The 17786-nt window shown below is 39.7% G+C and overlaps 1 protein-coding gene across 2 annotated transcripts in view; it reads left to right on the top strand.

The window, feature by feature from the left end:
* The first annotated feature begins 2901 nt into the window (after positions 1 to 2901).
* EDIL3 (EGF like repeats and discoidin domains 3) overlaps positions 2902 to 17786 on the top strand; it is a 517953-nt gene continuing 503068 nt past the window's right edge. The window contains exon 1 of one of the 2 annotated variants that reach the window (XM_004388843.1): positions 2902 to 3071. In XM_004388843.1, the coding sequence (XP_004388900.1) occupies positions 3005 to 3071 (67 nt within the window). In that variant the 5' untranslated portion in view covers positions 2902 to 3004. The remainder of the gene's footprint in view (positions 3072 to 17786) is intronic. The other variant, XM_004388844.1, reaches the window with a different exon arrangement.

Raw genomic sequence — 17786 nt, 5'->3', positions numbered from 1 at the left:
TGAGAAAAAAATCTTCTCATACCAAAAATAAATAAATAAATAAAAGTTTGCAAAATGATGGAATAAACACTGTTGGAAAACTTTCTTAAGCACACTATCTTCGAAGTTTTTAATATTCATCATGCATGTCCAAGAGGCTGCTCTAATATGAAATATTTTCCAAAATTATTTGACTGTGGAATTCTTTTTTCTTTTCTTTTTAGGAACCTATTAACATCTTGGGGAAAAGTAGGCCTGGAAAACAATTCGGGATAAGCTGTCTTCAAGTGATGTATAGATTCCTTTTTGGCAATTTAGACACATATTTGGAGAAGCTATAAAACGGTAGGCTCAATCATACATGATTAGTAAAGGCTCCTTAGCACTTTATATGAGGTAGAAGATTCATAAAGGAGTGTTGTCCTTTCTAACTTTTTAAAAAGATCTATTTCTTGTGGTCTTTTAACATGTCTTATATTCCACTTCTGCAGAACTATATATGGGTTTAGTAAGAGTGAAATGAGTCCTATAAATATAAATACAGTGAAGTACCTGGAACCCTCAGAAGGAAAGGCTTATTGGTAGATGATCATTATCAATAAGGGGTAAAAAAAAAAAAAATGTAATTGTGCACAATGAGCTATGGATTCAAGACCATTTATCAAATTTAGATTGGAAAATGGGATTTAAGAATGTAGAGGCATCTAACATGCAATGTCTTTCAAAATGTATCTACCAGGTAATGCAGAATGCCATTTACTGTCACCTCTCCAGGTATTTGGGCATAGAATATGCATTTTAATGTAGTATTATGCCCTCTGGAGTTGTGAAAAAATAAGTATTCTTTAAATTAAAATAGAAAGATAAATTGTTAGTAACATACATTGCTGTAAAAAAAAAAAAATTCCTAACATGCTTATTACACAGCGGCTGCAACAATGGGCTCAAGCATAGTAACAATTGTGAGGATTGCACATTTTGAGGTTTAGTACTTATCCTTTAGAAATAATACCTTATAACTAAAGATAGACATTTCATTTCAAAATATTAAAAAGGTATTTTATGATGAACATGTCACAATATAACTGAAAGCATACTTCCAAAATTCAGTAATAATGATGTACGAGAAAATGGGAATTTGTTTTTTGGAAGCTACTCTGCTACAACTCTGAACAGTGCTGTCTTATTCTAACATCCAGGGCTTTTAGCATAAAAATAGACAGTAAAATTATGATTCTTTCTTTCCTTTGCAAAGTAATTTTTTTTTAACCCTCCAACCCCACCTGGGATCCGAACAAATTCTGTTCTGAAAGTTTGTTGTTTTCTTTTTCTTTTTTTGCCAGTGATATAATGCCTTAGCTCCTGGCTAGGAGTATGTAGTATTAACTTTTCCATCTCCACTTGCATCCTTCATCTCACTTCAAATTCCAGAAAAGGAAGGTAGAAATTCAAGTATAAAGGGCTCAAGGCAGCAAACAGAGGTGAATTTGCATGACCATTTGATCACTGTTATCTTTTCCTTAGTAAATTCTCCATTCACCTACTTGCCTTCAAGACTGTTTCCTCAGGGTCTCTTCTGTTTCTGTCTGTCTTACCACCTCCCTCTCTAGGAGAAATTTAAAAAGAAAAAAAGAGCCGTGTTCCATATTGGCGCCTGCAACTGCAGGAACAGAGTTGAATCCACGTACAGTAAGCAATCGTTCTAACCAAAAAACAGGAGAAAACATTATTGTAAGCCATAGGCTGTATTTTTGGTTCAACCGCTTTCACTGCAAACAACTCTAATACCGGTTCCTTTATTGTTTTTGATGGGTAGCAAGTAAATTTGATCCCCCTTAGTGAGCTTTAAGAATCTGACCTGGCCTTCTATTTTCTTGCACCCTTCCCAAATTAGCCCCACAATTTTTCATCTGAAACACTTGTCGGCTTAACCGGTGTCTTTTACTGGCTTGCCATCAGCCTTCGCCCTTTTGCCCCTGTGAAGAAATGCGCCCTCCCCAGCCCAAGAACTAACTAAAGTGCAGACTGAACTGCAGAGTAGCCCTGTCTTTACTGGTTAGAGTCTGGGTGCTGACTAGGTTGCATTTCCTAAGATATCCAGGACAGTTCACTTTGCAGGGCTCTGTCTCTCAAGCTTCAGCCTTCGTGCCCCAAGAACCACTTTTCAAAATCTCTTAACTTCCTTTTGCTAGCTATATACTGAGACGGAACTTCAGGGGAATCCTTAACGTGGTTAATTATAAAGTCACTGCTGAAAACCAAGAGAATCTCTTATACCAAGTGTGCCCCCTTCCCTTAACCCTAGAGTCGCCAGCCTGTGTGCAGACGGTATAGGCAATGTAAGAACTTCAGAAACATTGGCAGGTGCCAGGGTGTGGCGGTGGTTGTCTCCCTTTTCTCTTCCAGCAGAAGGAGCCAGCTTTGAGAGAGAGAGAGAAAACAAGAATGGGGGGGAGGCGAGAGGGGGGATAAGAGGGAGGGCGGCGGGGCACACGGGGAGCGGGGAGCGCGCCTGCGAGGCTCGAGCTCGCATGCACGCCGCATCTGTTTGTACACAGTGCGGTCCCCGCCGCCTGCTCGTTCCCCGCCTGCTCACGCTTCATTGTTCTCCAAGTCAGAAGCCCCGCAGCCGTGGCGGCGAGAGCAGCGCAAGCCAGCGCTCCCGCCGCCAGTCAGTCCGTCCGCCCGCGCGGGTGACCCAGAGCCACCGCGGGAGCCCGCGCCCCGCCCCGCCCGCCTCGCTTCGGCCGGGACCCACCCGCAGCAGAGGGCTGAGTGGGCCGGCGGTTCCAGGAACCTCGCCCTCCTCCGTGCGCCCGAGCGCCGGCGCGCAGGCAAAGAGGAGGAAAGATTGGCCGCCACTCTTTCCAGCCCTCTCAAAGAATTTAAGGAAGCGCTGCAGGAAGAAGACATCTGGAATTCTCTGGCAGGGGCGGGTCTGCCACTGCCCCGCGGTGCCATCTCGGCGACAGTGCCCTCCGCGACGACCCCTGCCTTGCTGGGGTCACGTTCGGGAGACAGGATCATGACTCGCTCGGTGGTCGCCTGGCTCTTGGTCGGGCTCAGCCTCTGTGCCCCCCAGTTCTGCAAAGGTGAGGCGGCGGGGCTCGGGCTGCTGAGTACGAAGCGGGCGAGTGAGGTTCCCTGGGAAACGCTGCGCTGGGGCCCGCGGCCGTCCCCGGGGCGCGCCGGGAGTAGCGAGCGCCGCGGGCGGTGCGGAGAAGGAGGCGCGCCCTGGGGACCCCGGGAAAGTGCTCTAAAAGTCAGCGGAGTGCGCCAAGCTGAGCAGGGCGGAGGGTGAGAGGTACCGGGTGAGACTGAGAAAAGAGGCGGACGGTGGATAGGCGGGAGGGGACGGCCCTCTCGGAACCAGCTACTCCGCTGCTCTCTCAGCCATCGGGTCACCGCTTGAACCCTCACTGAGCAATGCAGGCGATGCCCACCGCGGGCGCCAGGCAGGGGTTGGCCGGGGGGGGGCAAGCCAGGAATCGAGTGCGCCCGCGATGTCATCTGGTAGATGCGGACCGAGGCTGGAGAGCCGCAGGGCCGTCCGCCCCCAAGCGCGGTTCTTCGCGTGGGGTTGAAGTTGAGTTCCTCAACTGGGGCTAAGAGTTTTGGCCGCGGGTAAAGTGGAACTGGTCTAGCAGTTCGCCTTTCTCCCTCCTCCACATCGAGGGCTCTCAGCAACGACCACACAATAATCTAAGGATCCCCCGTGGGCCTCGTGCTTTGCTCTGCACTCCCTCTGGTTACGAGCGCAACTCTTGCTGATAGTGCCGAGCATAACAACCTTAGCCCGGCCCTGGAAGGGAAAAGTTGTAAGAGCTGGTCTGATCGGGCTTTCCATGACTTGCATGAAATACATAATCTAATCTTAAATAAATAAATACAGGACTTCGACGGGTCTTTTGCTGAGTTGTATAGGTGACGACTTTCAGGTCCTCTGCAAGGTGTGACTTGTCAATGCAAGCCTTGGTCTGAGCCCGGCTCTTAGGACAAGCCTGGGCCGAAGTGGCGTCGGGGAAGGCCAGGGGAGCAGCGGGGACTCTGACAAGGCCAGGAGATCTGGAGCTGCGCGCCTCCTGCGCTCACTGATGCGGGCGGCCCCTTCTGAGGGTTCCAAGGGTAATAAAACCCTCCGCAGGCTGTTTCAAGTGGAGAGCTGAGTGTACTACAAGGTTTAAAATGCTGTGCCTTTAAAAACGGTACTTGGATTAAAAAATGCGTTAAGTGGAATCCCCTTGAGATTAGACATTGCATAAATATTCTACGCCATGCATCCATGCACCTATCCATCTATTTGTCTTAGAGGAGAATTGTGGACTCTTGGGCCACTGTTCACCCCAGGAGTCGAAAAGTCGGGGGCTGCTGGCTTGATAACCTGGATGTCCTCTCAACAGAGCTCCATGGCCGCGCATTTCTTCGGCTTCCCTCCCTCTCCTAGAATGTGCCTATTTTCCCCAGTGTGTAGGCGTGTGGGTAGGTGTGTGCTTCGGCTGCGTTTACAAAGTGTCCTTCCAGTTATCAGGGAGACGCAGCCACTCCACTGAAGGTTAAGGAATGGTAATGGCTGTGTAGTTGCTGGCATGAGTTCTCCAGCGATATGAAAAAGACCGTGCTCCCATCACGATATTTTTCCTTTATCTTATCTCCTGTCTAGATTCCTTCTCGACTTTGATCTCTTAGTAGAAAGGGAAGAGGGAGACGGCAGGCACTCCCCTCTCCTCCTCCGTTACTCGCCTCTGTCCCCCCCCCCACGAAAACACACACACTCAACCCACTCATACGCACCTACATCGTGCCACCGCCGCTATCATCTGCTCCCGCGCGGAGGTGGAGGGCGGCGGGGTGGGGAAGAAAGTGCGTCTAGCATCTCTGGTTGCGCTTACCTCGCTGGGTCTGGTTGCAGGAGCCTAGGGGCACGAAGAGTGCCGGCTCTCCGCAATCAGGGGCTTGGCCTCCAATAGATACCTTGCCAACGGCACTGACTACTCTGTCTGACAATCCAAGGATGGAGATACTGTTCAGGCTTTCCATTCCATTCCTGCTGGACGATGCTCCAGCAGCTGTGTACTGCATATTCTTTAGTAGATTTCTCCCTTTTCAGCCAGCCTGTGGGGGGAAAGAAGGCTTTAGGAAAGAAACGGACCATTCTCCATTAGCTCTTTTTGTTAAATTTACACCTCTCTAATTTATTCTCCTTCAGCCCTCCAGAAGACAGAGTGCAGCCTGCGTGAAAGCTGCAATTAAACTTTGAGCAAACTTACTGAAGCCAGTGTTAACACTGACAAGTTTCTTTGCCCCCACCCCCGCCGAAAAGGCATCATCTAATATGTCCTTTTAGAAATTGGTATTTTCCCAGTATGTGGGTTGCAGTTTACCTGCATTAATGTGTGGGATTTGATCAGGATATGTAACTCCTTTTAGTAGTCGTTTTTATTTTAAAATTAAACCAATGGATCAGTCAGATTGAATATTTTATTAACTCTTAAATTATTCATCGTTATGGGTTGCTCTAAAAAATCCAATAACATGAATACAGTTGCAGCAAGCACGTGACGTCTTATGCAATCTGTTCCTGTGTCTGCAGTTTGTGCCTGAAGTCTTTAAGCAAATGGCACTGTCTAAAAATGGCTAGACATGTCCTAAATACTATGAATCATTGGCATTTGCATTTCCTTTTTTTAAGTCAGTGGCGATTTTTTAGTTACTTTTACATGAGAATAAATTAGTACCTGAACACTCTCACTCCAGATAACACTATACTTCTTTGATTGCTATAGCAATATTTATGTTCAAGTAACGAGCTTTTCATGTTACTTATTATTATACATTAGTGTCTACGTTGCCAAATTTACATGAGCAATAATTTTATACTTAAAAATAAGTGCCAACTTCAGATTCCAGGTGAAACATTTAAAAAATAATTGTAAATATTGAATTAAAAATAATAATTAAGCAAAGATAAGGTATTGTTCTGTGACAATTTGATGCTAATGCAGAAGCTTGGTCATGTCATAGCACTGCCATGATGTAACACCATTTTTTTCCTCTGGTCCTGAAACAGGTTTTCAAAATTATTCCTAAAATGTTTCCTTGGAATTGAAATGTAATTTGGTTTAAATACATATGGTTTTTGGAAAACATTTTTAATAGTAAAAAATAGTGGTAAAAATTAAAATGGTATGTTTTTCAGTCTTTGGTCTTGAAGTTGTGAAGATCTCCAAATCCGGGAAATATATTGCATTGCTGAAGTATTCTCTAAATTAAAACTCTGTTGTATTTTTCTCAAATATATTGATAGCAATGTTGGTATTAAATATGTACTAAGGATCTAGGATATTTTTGATAAATATATTAACAAAGCCTGTGTTTTCACTAGGTATATATATTTCCATCATAAAATTATAGGAACATAAAGTAAAGTGATGAAATATACATGACTAAAATAAAATAGCATGTGACTCAATACCATTACAAAATATGAGTTTGACAGTTTTTCAGGAGTCTAGATAGGTAGTCCAAAGTCTTTATTTCACTGATGTTAATTAAGATGAAATTTTTAATTAGAGGCAGTTTATTTTAAAAACTTTTCATCTTCTGAAAGCTTTTGAATAATGAGACGGGCTGTATATGTTATCATTTGTGTACAATTTTAAAAACTTCCCTTATCTGAGAGTTTTCTAAAGCCTAAGAAAGTAATTCTGATACTTGTTTACTGAACACACTTGCAGGTGCAATAGCTTTGAGTATGATTTATGATGTAGTAGGTTCACTGCATCTGTGCCAAAAAAAACAAAAACAACAACAAAAGAAACAAACAAACAAACAAAAAAACAATGCAGGCTTCAGAACTCAGTTCAAGCAGTAGCAAATCAGAACTAGTAGGTAATGAGAAAAAAATGATAGTAAATTTTGCAAATATTTAATTAGTGTAATGCCTTCTATTATAGCTAATCCATTTACTCTCTATATAAAACCAAATCCATTGTGATTCTGACTCATAGCAACCCTAGAGGACAGAGGAGAACTGCTCCTTAGGGTTGCCAGGTAGTGGCTGGGGGATTCAAACTGCTGACCTTCTGGTTAGCGACCGAGCTCTTAACCACTGCTCCACCAGGGCTCTACTCTCTATATATTTGGGTTTATTTCCTAAGTAATCTGAAAACTGGTGTCAGTGTGGAAAAAAAGAAAAGAAAACCAAATAAAAGACAAACCATTCATATTATTCAGTTCTCATTTGTGTTTTAAGGAAGATATCTAGTATGTTTGTTATCATAGCCCACATAATGATTTTGGTCAATCAAAGCAAACCTGTTTATAGGGAAAGAGTCAAATGGCTGCCATGTGAAGTGATTATTAAATTTTTCCCATGGTTTCCTAAGTGATATGCCAGACATTAAGCACTGTAATACTTAAACTGAGTGACTTACCACATAATTGTCATGGAAAATACCTCTTAAAGGTCTTTGATTTGAGAGAATTGTGGAAAGAAGTAGGCTGGAGTCAGCTGTGCCCTACCAGCAGGTGTCAGGATAATCAACAGAGCTCACTTAAAGGAAAGATGGAAAAAATACAGGACATGAACTAGTAAATGCAAGTCTTCAAAACAAGTAACTTTATAATCTAGATGAAACATATTATTTGTTAGCTTTCAGTGCTTCCCTGAGACAGAGATGGTGAGTTTTAAGGACCTACTCTTTGTACCAAAGGATTTTAAATTGGAAGCATAGTTGCTTTAACTGCCACAGACAAACGCACGTCTGTGTGGAATCTTTAGTTTTTAGAAGTCTCCTGAGTATCTTCCGGTGGAAATGCCCATAGAGCTATGAAGTGCTCATAGAAAAACAATTAATAAAGATTTTTAGCAGACTTTGTATGTTTACTGTTCATACCAACTATAGATTTTATAAACATGAATCCTAATATACTTATTTATATGCATATAAACATTCGACTATATATTGTACGCATCTATCACACTATAAAAAAGTATGTATGCGTATTTTTTTATCCATCAAGATGATAAAATATACATTTCCTAGAGCTCACAGGTCTCTTAAGAACATGCTAAAACAAATCCGGTGGTCAGGAGAGACTAAATAACATCATAAATAAAGCTTATCATTTTGACCATCCTTATGTATTACATGCCTATTTTGTATCAATAACGGTCAGTGATTTGACATCATTTATTTGTATTTAATTGTCCTTTAACAGATAACCTTTCCTCTCAAATTATTTCTAGCATCTGCTGATATAGCCCTTAAAGGCATGTTACAGATTTGCCATTACACCCTTTCTATAAGTCCTGTCAGTTTTTTATACAGTCACTGGCAACATGCCAACCAGTCTTTCTTCAGTGACATCCTTTCTGTGCCAGAGCCCTCCTAAAATAAAATGCTTACTTGCTCTCTCTCATTTTCTTGTTGGATAACAACTAGGGCATATCATCCAGTGTGAAATTGATATGGCTTTCTGTCATCATTACTAAACCCGTTGCCTTTGAGTCGATTCCAGTTCATAGCGACCCTACTGAAAGGGTGCAAACATTGTCAAATTTGTAATTTAGCATCGTGTGCGTGTGTGTATGTGTGGTTGTGGGAGTGATAATGTGAAACTTCTGCTCAGGTCCTAAGATTTAAAGCATAAATACAAATAAAATGACATTTGAATTTTGGAGCAACTGAGAGTCTTTACACCTTAATTTGATCACAGTGCCCTAGCTAAAATTATCAACTATCAATAATTTATATCCACACCACTTACAGAGAAGTCACTTGCCTTGCAGCTCCATCCATGTAGAATATAGCTGAGAGTCTAGATGAAAGCATCAGAAACTCCTGGCCACCTAAAATAGATGTCACATTTGGATCTTAGATTGTAAATTCTTTCTTGGTTTTCAGGTTCCTGAACCCTCCATAAACTGGCTAAAGAAAATATGAGGTAGTAGGTTAGGCTTAATCAGAGCAATAAACTGTGGCAGCTATTAGACAAAGTGGAGATGGAAAAGAATTTCTGCAAAAGCCAGTGATGTCTTACAGGGCAAAAAAATGGGGACATTTAGTGTAAATGGAGAAGGGTAGAGTGGAGTTTACAGATCTGAAAGCATTACTGTATGAGAGAATATTATAATCGATGCTAATAATCTTGCATCCTAGAGAAAAGCTCACTTAAATATGGTCGGCATTTTCTGGGTACAAGCAAAAGCAGTAAAGTGAATATATTATTTAAAAAGATTTTGTCAAAAATCTTTAAAGTTGTAAACATATGCTTAATGGTGTAATCTTCAGATATGTGATCAATTTACTTATTCAAAAATTTTTATTTTTCCATCATACTAGAGAAGATGTTATTATATTTTTTATTGATTTTTTTCTAAAGTAATGAATGAAGGTATCACAAAACACAGAACTCTTTATTTTATAGGAAAAAAGTAAACATCATAATGCAGAAAAAATATCCTGCAATTATTTGATTATATTTTAGGAAATAATGCAGTGCTATTTTATTGTGAAAAATGCATTATTATAGTGATAACAGCTGTGTAGGATTTGTTCAACAGAAGACTTAAAGTGCATGAAGTAGAATGGAGGATTTGAGTACTGAATGTAGGTGAAGGCTTTTTAAGCGCTAAAGCAGTTTTGAATGTGATTGTTACTATGGAGAAAGAAGATTGACTCTATGGCTTAGCTTTACTTTTTCTATTTTCTGAAACAGGTCAGTATCAAACTGATCTCTTTTTAAGATAATTTAATATAGTATACTATTCGATAAATGGAAAGCCCTAGATTTTGATCTCTTGTTATACGATGATGTGCTTAATTTGAAGGTAATCTCTAAATGGGGTTAGGTGACCATGCATTCCATAAGGTTTATGCTTGGTGTTTGACAAAGCAGTTTATTTTGGAAAAGTAAATGATCCTTAGAGTCCTTTCTTACATTTAGGTTAGGATGACCAGTTACATTTTACTAACACTGGAGATAATGTGCAGACACCCAGAGTAAAATGGGATCATGACACTTGAGCAGAAAAGACCAAAATAGTCAAGTGGAAACACTGGAGAGTGTTTTTATTTGAAATAAGTTAACGAATCCCTTTCTGTAATGTACAGCAGACTCCATCCCTCAGTGTAAGTCTTCAGTGTTCATATCTACGATGTTCTTCTTCTCTCAACTCACATTTTTCTCTCCAGATACTACTGGAACTCTCATTTTATCCACATTATTTTTCCTGTTTGTTTATTCATCTTCTCTTTTCCATAGTTTAAATTTTGTCTTGTAAATGCTACCTTTTTTGAAATTTTGCTTATAGGTACACAAAAAGCAAATTACCATTAGAACTGCTTTAGTGTTTATATGAGAAGCTCGTTTCATATTTTGTGCTTCATACAGAGCTGGAGCTCAAAACAATGCTATGCAAAACAAAACAAATGTAAACTAAACAAACAAAACAAAAACAAATGAACAAAAAACTCAGTACAGACTCCCAATGTATATTGAGCTGAGCTATTTTCCTTTACAACATTAATGTTCCATAAAAAGTACCTAAACATTTTAAACAGCAGTATCATTTTTATGTAAAAAATACGTCAAAAGTAGTTTCAGGAACATTAAAAGCTTTGTTTCTCACATTCTTACAATGTGTGTTGTAGAATGATGAGCCTGCTCTGAAAGTATTTCTCAACAACTTTGCAAGAGCACTGTTAAAAATCTAATTTTAAAGTGAAGGCTGGATATAAAGTACTTTCTGTTTGTTATCCTCCACTCGTCTGTCAGCTTGTTGTATTGTGGTGACTTGCGTGTTGCCATGATGCTGTGGTGACTTGCGTGTTGCCATGTTGCTGGAAGCTATGCCACTGGTATTTCAAATACCAGCGGTGTTACCCATGGTGGACAGTTTTCAGTGGAGCTTCCAGACTAAAACAGACTAGGAAGAAGGAGCTGGCGATCTACTTCCAAAAAAATTGGCCATTGAAAACATGATGAATATCAGTGGAACATTGTCTCATATAGTGCTGGAATATGAGCCCCTCAGGTTGAAAGGCACTCAGAATACGACAGGGGAAGAGCTGCCTCCTCAAGGTAGACTCAATCTTAGTAACGTGCATGGAGTAAAGCTTTCAGGACCTTCATTTGCTGACGTGGCGCAACTCAAAATGAGAAGAAACAGCTGCAAATATCCATTAGTACCTGGATTGTGTAATGTACAAAGAATGAATCTAGGAAAATTGGAGATTGTCAAAAATGAAATGGAATGCTTGATGATCGATATCCTAGGCATTAGTGAGCTGAAATGGACTGGCATTGGCCATTTTGAATCAGGCAATTGTATGGTCTGCTATGCCGGGAATTACAAATTGAAGAGCAACAGCACTGAATTCATCACCAAAAAGACCATTTCAAGATCTATCCTAAAGTATGCTGTTAGTGATAGGATAATATCCATACTCGTATAAGGAAGACAAATTAATACAACTATTATTCAAATTTATGCACAAACTATTAATGCCAAAGATGAAGAAACTGAAGATTTTCACCAACTTCTTCAGTCTGAAATTGAGCAAACATGTAATCAAGATCCACTGATAATTACTGGTGATCAAAACGTGAAAGTTAGGAAGAAAGATTGGTAGTTGAAAAATATGGCCTTGGTGATAGAAACGACCCTAGAGATTGCATGATAGAATTTTGCAAGACCACGACTTATTCACTGCAAATACCTTCTTTCAAAAACATAAACAGCAACTATACATGTGGACCTAGCTGGATGGAATACATAGGAATAAAATCAAGTACATCTGTGCAAAGAGAGGATGAAGAACCCCAATATCATCACTCAGAACAAGGCTAGGAACTGGCTGTGGAACAGACCATCAATTGCTCATATGCAAGTTCAAGTTGAAGCTGAAGAAAATTAAAAAAAGTCCACAAGAGCCAAAGTATGCCCCTCAGTGTATCCTACCTGAATTTAGAGACCATCTCAAGATTAGATTTGACGCCTTTAACACTAATGACTGAAGACCAGACAAGTTGGTGTATGACATCAGGACATCATACATGAAGAAAGCAAAAGGTAATTAAAAAAGACAGGAAAGAAAAAAAAGACCAAAATAGATGTCAGAAGAGACTCTGAAACTTGCTCTTGAATGTAGAGTAGCTAAAGTGAATGGAAGAAATGATGAAGTAAATGAGATGAACAGAAGATTTCAAAGGATGGCTCCAGAAGACAAAGTGAAGTATTATAAAGAAATGTGCAAGGACCAGGAGTTGGAAAACCAAAAGGGGAAGAACACACTCAGCATTTCTCAAGCTGAAAGAACTAAAGACAAAATTCAAGGCTTGAGTTCAGATATTGAAGGATTGTGTGGGCAAAATATTGAAGGACACAGGAAGCATAAAAAGAAGATGGAAAGAATATACTAAGTCACTGTACCAGAAAGAATTTCAAGAGATAGCATATGATAAAAAATTGATGGTATTGCAGGAAGAAGTCCAAGGTTAAGGTATTGGTGAAAAACAAGGCTCCAGGAGTTGATGGAATACCAATTGAGATGTTTCAACAAATGGATGCAATGCTGGAAATGCTCACTCATCTATGCCAAGAAATTTGGAAGTCAGCTACCTGGCCAACCGAGTGGAAAAGATCCATATTTTTGCTCATTCCAAAGAAAAGTGATCCAACTGAATACTGAAGTTTTCCAACAATATCATTAATGTCACACGCAAGTAAAATTTTGCTGAGGATCATTCAAATACGGTTGCAGCAGTACATTGACAGGGAACTACCAAAAAATAAAAAATTTAGAAGGGGAATATGATTGCTGATGTCAGATGGATCCTGGCTGAAAGCAAGAAATGTTTACCTGTGTTTTATTGACTAGGCAAAGGCATTTGATTATGTGGATCATAACAAATTATGGATAACATTGGGAAGAATAGGAATTCCAGAACACTTAATTGTGCCCATGAGGAAACTGTACATAGACCAAGAGGCAGTTGTTCAAACAGAACAAGGAAATACTCTGTAGTTTAAAATCAAGAAAGGCATGCTTCTGGGTTGTATCCTTTCACCCTACTTATTCTGTCTGCATGCTGAGTAAATAATCCCAGAAGTTAGATTATATGAAGAAGAATGTGGCATCAGGATTGGAGGAAGACTCATTAACAACCTGTGATATGCAGATAACACAGCCTTGCCTGCTGAAAGGAAAGAGGACTTGAAGCACTTACTGTGAAGATCAAAGTCCACAGCCTTCAGTATGGATTACACCTCAACATAAAGAAAACAAAAATCCTCACAACTGGACCAATAAGCAACATCATGATAAATGGAGAAAATACTGAAGTTGTCAGGGATTCATTTTACTTGGATCCACAATCAGTGTCCATGGAAGCCGCAGTCAGGAAACCAAATCATGTGTTACATTGGGCAAATCTGCTGCAAAAGACTTCTTTAAAGGGTTAAAAAAACAAAAATATCACTTTTAGGACTAATGTGTGCCTGACCCAAGCCATGGTATTTTCAGTCACCTCAGATACATGTGGAAGTTGGACACAATAAGGAAGATCAGTGAAGAATTGATATCTTTGAATTATGGTGTGGGGGAAGAATATTGAATATACCATGAACTGCCAAGAGAACAAACACATTTGTCTCGAAAGAAGTATAGCCAGAATTCTCCTTAGATTTTAAGATGGTGAGACTTTGTCTCATGTACTTTAGACATGTTATCGGGGGGACCAGTCCCTGGAGAAAAACATCATGCTTGGTAAAGTAGAGGTTCAGCAAAAAAGAGGAAGACCCTCAATGAGATGAATTGATAGAGTGGCAGCAACTGTGGGCTCGAACATAGCAACGATTGTGAGGATGGTGCAGGAGCGGGCAGTGTTTTGTTCGGTTGTACATAGGGTAGCTATGAGTTGGAACCTACTCGATGGCACCTAACAACAACGTGTTTGTTATTAATTTTCAATTTAAAAAAACTACCACTGAGTGATAAATTCCTTTGTTAGATATAAGGTTCTGACATTTTTGCTAACTTAATTTTGAGCTACAAATGATAAGTGTTCAGAAATTTGTTCTTTTCTCTTATTTGGAGCCTGCCACCATGTTAGTTTAAGTGCCTTGTAGACAAAGTGATGGGGACATTCATTCTAATATCTTTGTATGCATCTGCTGCGTGCACACTTTGTGTTACAGTGCTCTGAATACCATCTATACTGCTTAATTCCCACAATACCTTTATGAAGCAATGTCTGCTTCCTGGGGCTGCCATAACTAAATACCACAAAATGGGTGACTTCAAAGAACAGACATTTATTTTCTCACAGTGTTGGAAGCCAGAATTCCGTATCAGTGTCTTGACTGTGTCAGTTCTTTCTGGGGGCATTGAGAGAGAGACTGTTCCCTACCTCTCTGCTAATTGAGGCTACTGGCAATCCTTGGTGTTCCTTGGCTGCTTATAGATGTGTCTGCCTCTGTTGTCATACGTCTGTCTTCCCCTGTGAATCAACCTCTCTGTGTGTCTGTTCTCTCCTTTTATAGAACACTGCTCAGAAGAGATTAGGACTAGGACCACCCTAATCCAATATGATTCAACTGATAATGTCTTCAAAGAAAGACCCTATTTCCCCAGACAAGGTTACTTTTCATAGGTACAGGGATCAGGACTTCAGCATAGCGTTTTGGGAGACACAATTCTATCCATAACAGGCAGGCTCTATTATTATTCACGTATGAATGAGACAGCAGAGACAGAGAGGTTAAATAACTTGGCAAAGTCACATAGCTACCAAACAGTCACAATTAGAAGCCAAATGGTTTGAATCTAGAGCCTGCCCTCTTAACTACTAAACCATGCTATGTCTCAATGGGAGACTCATCCTATATATCATGGAAATGCTTTGTGAGATGATTTTATTATTGTAAAACACATACATCATGTCTAATCGCTATTTAGCTGGTAATTGTTTTGGAAAGAATGAGTTTTATTTATTTTCTTAGGATAATATTTTTAAGTTTTTCAAAAATTTGGTTGGTAAATGTATCTTTTTTCTTTTCACATTTAGAATTGGAGTCGGCTCTTTGGTCAGGAAAAGATAATGTGCCTTTGAGAATGTATCACTAACAAGAAAGGCAAAGCTGGGAGGAAGTAGAGTAGCACTTATGAAGTGATTCAAAATACATTTTCTTCAGTACCTTGATATTTAATTTTATTTCAACATGATTTTTATAATTCATTTTGTTTTTCTAGGATTACACTGTTCCTCTATATTTTTCCATTGTTATTTGATGTGATGTCTGGGAACATGCTTAATCTATTATTTTTCTATGTGTAATAAAGGACCACATGATGTCAAAGAGTACCAAGGTTTTTTTGCTTCTGCTGGTTTAATGGAGGCATTTAATTTGCCTTACATCCCTTAGTCATTTAATTTTATTTCTTTGTAACCTTAATAAAAAATGTTGGCCAAGCAAAATTACCAAATGGTCTCAAACCACATCAGATAGAAAATTATTTTTTCTAGTTTATTTTAACAGCAAAAATTTAACCAAAATACGGTTTCTTGTTTTAAAACTAGAACTTAACTTTAAATATTTTACAAAATAATGACTATCACAGCATTTAATATGAGATCATCCTTATTAATATCTTCTTTATACAGTTGTACAATATTTAACAGTTGAAATGAACGTCTATACACTTTTATTTACTCAGTTATAGTAAAAGTAATAAAACAATAATTAAAATTTCTTCAACATTTTTTGTCTAATTCTAGGAAATATAAGTGAAGAAGGTGTTCTTAGTCTTATTTAATACATTAGGAAACTGAGGTTCAAAAAAGTCACATGACCTGTAATTGAACATTACCTGTAAAGTTGCAAATGACTAAGTTTGAACTTGAACCTAAGTTTTCTGATTCCAACTTATTTTTTTATTCTTTTGTGCTATACCATGATGCTTCGGGTAATTATGGTTGTGCTTTTTTCTCAGCCCTTAGAGTCACAAGATGAGAAGGTGAGATTGGTATAATACTTGTTTTTTCAAAAACTATTTTAAATCACTTTTGAGTCTAACATTAAGAATTTCTCTCTTGCCATCAGCATATACCATCTCCTTTCCTTTTTTAGAGCCCACTACTAACCTCATGGAGCCTTGATGGCACAGTGGTTAAGAGCTTGGCTGCTAACCAAAAGACTGACAGTTCAGTCCACCAGCTGCTCCTTGGAAACCCTATTGGGCAGTTTTACCCTGTCCTATAGGGTCACTGTGAGTTGGAATTGACTCATTGGCAACGGGTTTTTTTTTTGGACTAACCTCATGACTGAACTGCTTCAATGGATTCAGAACTTTATTCCTTCTCTAACAGATGTTCCCTTAAAAACTGAGCTTGTGACCCTTTCAACACTCTGATATTAAAATTCCTGTAATTTCCCAATATTTAGTGATCTGCATCTCTACTTCTTAGCTACCCACAGGCAATGCTATTCATTAAACTTTCTCATCACGTAAAATTGTTCAGCTACCAGTAAGTTAAAATTTCTCAGACTTTCCATCTCTTAAGAGAATTTTCTGTCTTTCTACCTTTCCTCATCCTTCGCTTATACTACCCTATTCTTGTCACTACTCTAATTTCCAGTACTTCTTCTTATTGTTCTTCTTTCCTGCATTAGTTTCCTAGAACTGCCATAACAAAATATCACAACTTGGGAGGCTTATGTGACAGAAATTTATTTTCTCACAGTTCTGGAGGCTAAAGTCCAAATCAGAGTATCGGCCGTGTTGGTTCTTTCTGAGGGCTCAGAAAGAAAAACTGTCTCATGACATTCTTCTAGCTTCTTGTAGCTTTTGGGGTTCCTTGGCTTGAGATGCAGTGTCACATGGTTTTCTTCCTCTATCTCTTTCTGTCTGTAGCTTCTCTTTTATTAAAAAACAAAAAAAAACCAAACCTGTTGCCATCGAGGTGATTCTGAACATAGCAACCCTGTAAGTAGACAGAGTAGAACTGCCTCATAGGGTTTTCAAGGCACAGCTGGTAGATTTGAACTACCGACTTTTTGGTTAGCAGCCAAAAGCTTAACCACTGTGCCACCAGGGCCACCAGTTATATAGGGTTAGGATCCACCCTGCTCCAGTATGACCTCATGTTAACGTAATAGATAACATCTTCAAAGACCCTATTTCCAACAGCGTGACATTCACAAATCTAGGGGTGAGGGCTTCAATATACCTGTTTGAGGGATACAATTCAATCCTTAACATGTCCCAACTTGATCTCCGTGATTATCTGTTTCAAGAGGTACTCAATCATTTATAAATTTCTCAGGCTTGTATGAATTCACCATTTTTGCTTTATTAAATTCCAGCCTAGGATAGTTTCCCAAGTCTTTTCCCCATCCCTGGCACTAAAAAACTGATATACTGTCAAAAAATTATAGGATTAGTTAATTGGAGGTCTATGTCTTAGGCTGGGTTCTCTAGAGAAGCAAAACCAGTAAAGTCTATAAATACATACATATAGAGAGAGATTATATCAAGGAAACAATTTACACAATTGTAGAGGCTAGAACATCCCAAATCCGTGGATCAGGGTAGAGGCCTCTCCCAAGTCATACAGCTGCAGAAGCAGATTGGCAGGTCGGAGAGCAAGGCTCCCGCTCACAGGCTGTGCAGATCGACGAATCCCAGGTTCGGCAGATAAGCTGACAGCTCAAGTCCCAAGAATGGGAGATGAGACGACAGGAAGCAGCCGCAGGATCCAGAGAGAGCAAAAAGCCAGAATGTCTGCTTATATACAGATGC

The sequence above is a fragment of the Trichechus manatus genome, unplaced genomic scaffold (genome assembly GCF_000243295.1).
Source record: "Trichechus manatus latirostris isolate Lorelei unplaced genomic scaffold, TriManLat1.0 scaffold00217, whole genome shotgun sequence".
NCBI classification, from domain to species: Eukaryota; Metazoa; Chordata; class Mammalia; order Sirenia; family Trichechidae; genus Trichechus; species Trichechus manatus.
The sequence above is the reverse complement of the archived record's forward strand: the minus strand, read 5'-3'. Positions and strand labels throughout refer to the sequence as shown.